Raw genomic sequence first — 9,232 nt, 5'->3', positions numbered from 1 at the left:
TGATGTGGCCAATACCTGGAGCCAGCTGGTCAGCTACAGCTTCAGAATGAGACATTGATTTGAGTGTGATGAGTGTGATGGAGCAGCTCGTTCACTGAGAAGTTTAAAATCACTCCTGTGATAGCATCTGATGATTACACAACCTCAAACTGGTATGTCACTCTCTCCCTTTTTTTCAACCAATGACTGTTACTGCCTCCTATTATTTACCGGCCCTCTCCTAATGGGTTTTCAGAACAGACAGTTGAAGAAGACTCTGCTGGAACTTTACATTATCATGCCTCCCCTGCATCCTCAGCATTCCAACCCCACCACCTAACTCCAGGAAGAGCAGCTCTTAGTACCCCACTCCCTTTGCCAACCCCCAGTGCCCCAGATGTTGATGGGCTGCCACTGCCACCTCACTCATCTGATGCTGGCCAGCCTCGTGCCCACTCGTACTCCACGGTTGGTCACTTACATGACCTCCTGGCTGCCTTGGTGCCTGGCTGATTAGGAACAGGACATTGTCTGGTAAGAGGAGCAGTGCAGGAAGGAAGAAGACAGTCTTCTGTTGCAGCTGCTAATTCCAAGGCCAGCCACTGCTTCTGGCCAAGTTCCTCCTTCTCACACTACCTCTCCATCTGTTTACTGTAATTGTCTAGGCGGTGGCAACAGCAGCCACTAATTTACAGCACCACCTGTCTGTGGCCCAATGAACTGCAGTGTGACTGCAGCATGTCCAGGTTTTACATTTTTTTATGTATATAAAGCCATACCTACACCAAGCGTCCCAACTACCCTAATACTGAGCATCCTTTGCAAGACTTCTAATCTTTTGAAGTCATTTTGAGGCTTAGTGGAAATACCAAGAGGCAGTCAGATGTAGTGGTTAGAATCTTGGAAGTAGGCTGGGGAAACCCGAGTTCCAAATTCACTTGGCAATCTTACTTATTTTACCTTGCAGGGTTGTTGTCAAGAGACAATGAAGAATCATTTATATCATGAGATCATTTAGAGGAATGAGGTGGAAATAATAAGTGCATAACCCTAAACTGAGAGGCACATAGGACATTTGGATTTGAACCTTGGTGGATCTCTACTGTTTGAATATGCATGACCTGAGAGCAACCACAAAGTAATGTTTCCTTAATTGTCTAAAATTCTCTGATCAGGCAGATGACTTTGGTAAATAGAAGCATAGGAAGCGCTCTGATATCATGGCAAACCATTGGTCCATCTAGATCAGTACTGACCAGGGATTAAGAGATTTCTCTCTCCTACTAGGAAATCTGGGGCTTGAACGTGGGATCTTCTGTAGGTGAAGCAGGCACTCTGCCACTGAGATACAGTGTCCCTGCCCCCAAAAAACACATTAGTGAAACAGAATGAAGAAACAACACAATGCAAAGCCATATTTCCAGAATTTAATTGGGAGGGTTATTAAACAGCTAGGAAGCAGGAACACCAAAAGGAAAACGAGTACAATTAATCCCATGAAAAAGGCAGGATTCCTTCAGTGGGATTGTCAAGAATGATGAAAGAAGAAACTTCAATTTCATGAAGGAGGCAGGAAGAAGTGGCATCTAATGCAACAAGATCAGCCCAAGAAAGCAAAGAGAAGGTGTTTAAATATATGTGTGTGTGGCCACGTCAATATTGATATTCCGGGTGTTGAGGTGGCAACCAGCAAACTGGATTTTGCTTTGGGGGCTGGATTGGCATATCAATATTTACATCTGGAGCCCCTTTAGCAATTTCTAATGAGTTTAGGACTTGGACTGGTAAAAACTGCAAGTAGAAGAGCAGTAGGGCTTGGAGCCACAGAAGGACTGACCACAGCTGCAGGGGGAGCAGCCACACTTGGGACAGCAGGGAGGCTTGCAGCAGCAGTGGGAGCAGCCACACTTGGGACAGTAGGGAGGCTTGCAGCAGCAGGGGGAGCAGCCACACTTGGGACAGCAGGAAGGCTTGCAGCAGCAGTGGGAGCAGCCACACTTGGGACAGCAGGGAGGCTTGCAGCAGCAGTGGGAGCAGCCACACTTGGGACAGCAGGGAGGCTTGCAGCAGCAGTGGGAGCAGCCACACTTGGGACAGTAGGGAGGCTTGCAGCAGCAGTGGGAGCAGCCACACTTGGGACAGCAGGGAGGCTTACAGATGCATGGGGAGCAGCCACACTTGGGACAGCTGGGAGGCTTGCAGCAGCAGTGGGAGCAGCCACACTTGGGACAGTAGGGAGGCTTGCAGCAGCAATGGGAGCAGCCACACTTGGGACAGTAGGGAGGCTTGCAGCAGCAGTGGGAGCAGCCACACTTGGGACAGTAGGGAGGCTTGCAGCAGCAGTGGGAGCAGCCACACTTGGGACAGCAGGGAGGCTTACAGATGCATGGGTAGCAGCCACACTTGGGACAGCTGGGAGGCTTACAGATGCATGGGGAGCAGCCACACTTGGGACAGCTGGAAGGCTTGCAGGAGCAGGGGGTGCAGCTACACCTGGGACAGCTGGGAGGCTTGCAGCAGCAGTGGGAGCAGCCACACTTGGGACAGCAGGGAGGCTTACAGATGCATGGGGAGCAGCCACACTTGGGACAGCTGGGAGGCTTACAGATGCATGGGGAGCAGCCACACTTGGGACAGCTGGAAGGCTTGCAGGAGCAGGGGGTGCAGCTACACCTGGGACAGCTGGGAGGCTTGCAGCAGCAGGGGGAGCAGCCACACTTGGGACAGCAGGGAGGCTTACAGATGCATGGGGAGCAGCCACACTTGGGACAGCAGGGAGGCTTACAGATGCAAGGGGAGCAGCCACACTTGGGACAGCTGGGAGGCTTACAGATGCATGGGGAGCAGCCGCACTTGGGACAGCTGGGAGGCTTGCAGCAGCAGGGGGAGCAGCCGCACTTGGGACAGCTGGGAGGCTTGCAGCAGCAGGGGGAGCAGCCACACTTGGGACAGCTGGGAGGCTTGCAGCACCAGGGGGAGCAGCCACACTTGGGACAGCTGGGAGGCTTACAGATGCATGGGGAGCAGCCACACTTGGGACAGCAGGGAGCCTTACAGATGCATGGGGAGCAGCCACACTTGGGACAGCAGGGAGGCTTGCAGCAGCAGGGGGAGCAGCCACACTTGGGACAGCAGGGAGCCTTACAGATGCATGGGGAGCAGCCACACTTGGGACAGCTGGGAGCCTTACAGATGCAAGGGGAGCAGCCGCAGTTGGGACAGCTGGGAGCCTTACAGATGCATGGGGAGCAGCCGCACTTGGGACAGCAGGGAGGCTTACAGATGCACGGGGAGCAGCCACACTCGGGACAGCAGGGAGGCTTACAGATGCATGGGGAGCAGCCACACTTGGGACAGCAGGGAGGCTTACAGATGCACGGGGAGCAGCCACACTCGGGACAGCAGGGAGGCTTACAGATGCATGGGGAGCAGCCGCACTTGGGACAGCAGGGAGGCTTACAGATGCATGGGGAGCAGCCGCACTTGGGACAGCAGGGAGGCTTACAGATGCACGGGGAGCAGCCACACTCGGGACAGCAGGGAGGCTTACAGATGCATGGGGAGCAGCCGCACTTGGGACAGCAGGGAGGCTTACAGATGCATGGGGAGCAGCCGCACTTGGGACAGCTGGGAGCCTTACAGATGCAAGGGGAGCAGCCACACTTGGGACAGCTGGGAGCCTTACAGATGCATGGGGAGCAGCCGCACTTGGGACAGCAGGGAGGCTTACAGATGCACGGGGAGCAGCCACACTCGGGACAGCAGGGAGGCTTACAGATGCATGGGGAGCAGCCGCACTTGGGACAGCTGGGAGGCTTACAGATGCACGGGGAGCAGCCACACTTGGGACAGCTGGGAGCCTTACAGATGCATGGGGAGCAGCCGCACTTGGGACAGCTGGGAGCCTTACAGATGCATGGGGAGCAGCCACACTTGGGACAGCAGGGAGGCTTACAGATGCATGGGGAGCAGCCGCACTTGGGACAGCAGGGAGGCTTACAGATGCACGGGGAGCAGCCGCACTTGGGACAGCTGGGAGCCTTACAGATGCATGGGGAGCAGCCACACTTGGGACAGCAGGGAGGCTTACAGATGCATGGGGAGCAGCCGCACTTGGGACAGCAGGGAGGCTTACAGATGCACGGGGAGCAGCCACACTTGGGACAGCAGGGAGGCTTACAGATGCATGGGGAGCAGCCACACTTGGGACAGCTGGGAGGCTTACAGATGCATGGGGAGCAGCCACACTTGGGACAGCTGGGAGGCTTACAGATGCATGGGGAGCAGCCACACTTGGGACAGCTGGGAGGCTTACAGATGCATGGGGAGCAACCACACTTGGGACAGCTGGGAGGCTTACAGATGCACGGGGTGCAGCCACACTTGGGACAGCAGGGAGGCTTACAGATGCACGGGGAGCAGCCACACTTGGGACAGCTGGGAGGCTTACAGATGCATGGGGAGCAGCCACACTTGGGACAGCTGGGAGGCTTACAGATGCATGGGGAGCAGCCACACTTGGGACAGCAGGGAGGCTTGCAGGAGCAGGGGGTGCAGCTACACCTGGGACAGCTGGGAGGCTTACAGATGCATGGGGAGCAGCCGCACTTGGGACAACAGGGAGGTTTGCAGGAGCAGGGGGTGCAGCCACACTCGGGACAGCTGGGAGCCTTACAGATGCACGAGGAGCAGCCACACTTGGGACAGCTGGGAGGGTTGCAGGAGCAAACAGTCTTGCTTCCACAGCAGGCCATTTTGTTGTAATGAAGCTGAAGAAAGCAAAGGGTTAATTTCTTTTATTGAACTATCCCTTATACACATCCATGCATTGTTCAATATGAAAACATTTTGAGAGTATACTCTGGATTCTGATTTTGTTTGCCCAACATGCCCTTAGTGCAATCTAAATCTTTTGCCAGCTATCACCTGCAGAACCCGTAATATTCCATATTATAACTCAATGTTATTTTCCAATCTTGCTTATTTCTCATTTGTTTTGCTTGTTCCTTACTATAAGACTGTTCAACATCTTTCTAATGTACAGTGTCCTGAGAGTCCAGTCCTGACCATACTAACAGAAGAAATAATAAGGTTAGGTAAAAGTCTGTAACAAACATTGCAATCCAGTATTCTGCATCAGTGATGGGGAACCTTTGGTCCTCCAGACGTGGTTTGACTACAACTCCCATCATCCCTGACCATTGGCCATACTGGCTGGAGCTGATGGGGGTTGTAGTCTGGTGGGCCTAGTGATGTAATATTTCCAGAGATTTTGGAGCCATGGGGGAAAAAACAGTTTTCCCCCCATTTTTTTCCAGAAAAGAATGGACTTTTTTTGGAAAAAAATGATAAAATGCAATATTAGCACTTTTTACAGATTGAAATACACTTTGTTACTTCAGAAACATCAAATGTAATTATGCAGAAGTTGGTTTGGCATAAAATTATCACATTTGATATATTAAAAGTCCATTTTATTCAAACCATTATTACAAATTAGATTTACTTTTTATTTTTTTTAGAACAGCAGAACCACCCAACTTACTCCAAGGGGTAGAATAGTTTTCTGGAAGAGGAATAATGCTGTCTACAGTCATATTTTGCCATTGCCCAGCAATTAAATGCAACTTACCTTATACAGCAGTCGGAACCTGTAAGCACAATGGAGATGCAAGTGAATGAGAGGAGAGCTCAGGGATTGAGGACCTTTTTATATAGCTCCACATACCCTATCTTAGGAAATGAGGCACCACCAATGAACGGAGACATTCTTCATTGCCTACTGAATAACATATGCATGTGCTGGGCAATTCATCGCCCTATCCCGTGTTCTTTGAATTCATTCACCTCTTTCATTATGAGAGATTTTCCCCCTTTGGTGTATAATTAAAGGTATTTGATGCTCATCACACTGTGATTCTCACATCACACACACACACCAGAGGGCACTTTGCAAGTGCAGTTTTATGAATACGAATTTCAGGGAGAATGAAACTGACTGTCTTAGTGGGATTCAGGTGGTTGAACATCATAATCGTTACTCAACAGTGCATGATTGCTCTCTCTTTGGTCACTTTTTAGTTGCCAGAGGTCATTCTTTTTTAGTCTGATTGTCTCTTTATAATATTGATATGTTTTATTGTTTTAATATTTTATAGTGCTGGTCTTTATTTATTTATTTTATTTATTGCACTTGTATACCACCCCATAGCCAAAGCTCTCTGGGTGGTTTACAGCAATCAGAAACATTAAAACAAATACACAATTTAAAAGACATATTTTAAAAACAATTTAAAACACATTTTAAAATTTAAAACAATATAAAAACAATTTAAAATGCATGCTAAAATGCCTGGGAGAAGGGGAAAGTCTTGACCTGGCACCGAAAAGATAACAGTGTTGGCGCCAGGCGCACCTCGTCAGAAACATCATTCCATAATTTGGGGGCCACCACTGAGAAGGCCCTCTCCCTTGTTGCCACCCTCTGAGCTTCCCTTGGAGTAGGCACCTGGAGGAGGGCCTTTGATCTTGAACGTAGTGTAAGGGTGGGTTCATATCGGGAGAGGTGTTCCATCAGGTATTGTAGTCCCAAGCCATGTAAGGCTTTATAGGTCAAAGCCAGCACCTTGAATTTAGCTCTGAAACATACAGGCAGCCAATGCAAGTGGGCCAGAATCGGTTTTATATGTTCGGACCATCTGGTCCCTGTTACCAATCTGGCTGCTGCATTTTGCACAAGCTGCAGTTTCCGAACCGTCTTCAAAGGCAGCCCCACGTAGAGTGCATTGCAGTAATCTAATTTGAAGGTTACCAGAGCATGGACAACTGAAGCCAGGTTATCCCTGTCCAGATAGGGACATAGTTGGGCCACCAACCAAAGTTGGTAGAAGGCACTCCGTGCCACCGAGGCTACCTGAGCCTCAAGTGACAGAGATGATTCTAGGAGAACCCCCAAGCTACAAACCTGCTCCTTCAGGGGGAGTGCAACCCCATCCAGGACAGGTTGGACATCCACCATCCGGTCAGAAGAACCACCCACTAGCAGCATCTCAGTCTTGTCTGGATTGAGCCTCAGTTTATTAGCCCTCATCCAGTCCATTGTCGCAGCCAGGCACCTGTTCAGCACATTGACAGCCTCACCTGAAGAAGATGAAAAGGAGAAATAGAGCTGTGTGTCATCAGCATACTGATGGCAACGCACTCCAAAGCTACGGATGACCGCACCCAACTGTGTCATGTAGATGTTGAACAGCATGGGGGACAGAACTGACCCCTGTGGAACCCCATACTGGAGAGTCCAGGGTGCTGAGCAATGTTCCCCAAGCACCACCTTCTGGAGGCAACCTGCCAAGTAGGAGTGGAACCACCGCAATGCAGTACCTCCCACTCCCAGCTCAGCCAGTCTCCCCAGAAGGATACCATGGTCGATGGTATCAAAAGCTGCTGAGAGATCAAGGAGAATCAGCAGAGTCACACTCCCCCTGTCTCTCTCCCGACAAAGGTCATCATACAGGGCGACCAAGGCTGTTTCTGTGCCAAAACCAGGCCTGAAACCCGACTGAAATGTAACCAGATAATCGGTCTCATCCAAGAGTGTCTGGAGATAGCCTGCAACCACTCGTTCCAGGACCTTGCCCAGGAATGGAACATTTGCTACCGGCCTATAGTTATTAAGATTTTCTGGGTCCAGGGAGGGCCTCTTCAGGAGTGGTCTCACTACTGCCTCTTTCAGGCAGCCAGGAACCACCCCCTCTCGCAGAGAGGCATTAATCACTTCCCTGGCCCAGCCAGCTGTTCCATCCCTGCTAGCTTTTATAAGCCATAATAAATGATTGATTGATTGGATTGAGTCTGATTGTTGTAAGTAGCAAAACCAGATGTGCATTTGTATATCACAATGGGAAGCATGAGATTAGCAGCTCAGAGTTCTCAGGCCATCTTTACTCGCCATAGTTACTGTAAACTGTCCAGAGAGCTTCGGCTATGGCGCAGTATATAAATACAATAAATAAATACATAAATAAATTTTTAAAGAGTTTTCCCTCTCTAAGTAACCCCAGAATTTCATGTTTGTCCAGTAAAAATATGCCTATAAAGCTGTTTAAATGCTCAACGTATTGTCTACAGTACTGTTTCCTAATCCACCACTTTCTGAGGCCAAATCTGCACCATACATTTAAAGCTTTATTATGTCGCTTTAACAGTCATGGCTTTCCTTAAAGAATTCTTGGAACTGTTGCTTGTTAGTAGTGCTGAGAGCTGTTAGGAGTCCCTTACCCCATGCATAGGACTACAGCAGGGGTCTCCTAACAACTCTCAGAACCCTTAACAAGCTAACATTCCCAGGAAACTATGACTGTTTAAAGTGGCACAAGAGTATTTTAAGTGTATGGTGCGAAGTGCCCCAAGGCTAAGTGAGCAGTCACCAGGAGAGGATTATTTTGTTGTTGGTCATTCCCTGGTTATGTAAGTTCCTCTCAGTGGAAGCATCAGAAAATGTAAAAGAATAATGATTAGTTGTAACTGGTATTTTCTGAGACTGGTAGGACAGAAGGCAGGGAGTCCAACAGTAGGTGGCGCCAGAGCCCACAAGAGGGAGAGCCAACTACAGTAATTCTGGTTTTGTCCACATCCTTCTCCCTGCTGAGTGATACAAGGGGATACACAGGAGGCAGCTATCAGTCAGGGCTACCCTGTGCTTGAAATGGACTAATTGGGGTGGGTTAGGTTTTATTATTATTGTTGAGATTTTTAATGTTTTAATGTATTTGTATGTTTTTATTTTGTACATCGCCCAGAGTGGCTGGACAGCCAGCCAGATGGGCGACTAATAAATTTAATAAATAATAAATAATAATAATAATTTGATTTAATGGCATTCACTGAATTAGTTCAAACATCTCAGAACTACACCTGAAGGTAGTTCCCTACACCTGAAGGTAGTTCCTATAATAGCTAGCTGAACTAAATGTGAATTAAGTTTATTTTGGGGTGGAACTTCCAACAATTTCCCATTCATCTTCAAGTTCATTTTCTTACATGTGCATTTAAAAATATATATTTAGACCCTTTATGCCTTTAAGCTCAAAGAGTAGAAGTTTTGGAAAAATAAATCAAACAATTCATACTCCACAGTGTGTGTGTGTTTAATGCTGTTTTAAGTTTTAAAATCTTTTGTTTTTAAGGTGTTTTAAAGTGGTTTTTAGTGTTTTTCTTGGCCACTCTGGACTCCTTCTGGGAGTAAGGGTGGGAT

At 48.8% G+C, this 9,232-nt stretch overlaps 1 protein-coding gene across 1 annotated transcript; it reads right to left on the bottom strand.

Moving 5' to 3' along the window:
• Positions 1 to 1,390: 1,390 nt before the first annotated feature.
• On the bottom strand, positions 1,391 to 7,930 carry LOC133375177 (calphotin-like). The gene is made up of 3 exons (XM_061606746.1): positions 7,924 to 7,930; positions 5,612 to 5,669; positions 1,391 to 4,748 (listed from the first exon to the last, which is right to left on the bottom strand). Exons 1-3 carry the CDS (start codon positions 7,928 to 7,930, stop codon positions 1,730 to 1,732), a joined length of 3,084 nt encoding a protein of 1,027 aa, XP_061462730.1. The 3' UTR covers positions 1,391 to 1,729.
• Positions 7,931 to 9,232: the final 1,302 nt, after the last annotated feature.

The sequence above is a fragment of the Rhineura floridana genome, chromosome 22, assembly GCF_030035675.1.
Source record: "Rhineura floridana isolate rRhiFlo1 chromosome 22, rRhiFlo1.hap2, whole genome shotgun sequence".
In the NCBI taxonomy this organism is placed as follows: domain Eukaryota; kingdom Metazoa; phylum Chordata; class Lepidosauria; order Squamata; family Rhineuridae; genus Rhineura; species Rhineura floridana.
This window is presented reverse-complemented; position numbering and strand designations above follow the sequence as displayed.

Excerpts from the sequence above, each read along its gene's own strand:
- LOC133375177 (XM_061606746.1), bottom strand. Across the intron at positions 4,749-5,611 it reads GGTTCCGACTGCTGTATAAG|CTTCATTACAACAAAATGGC; the intron begins GTAAGTTGCATT and ends TGCTTTCTTCAG.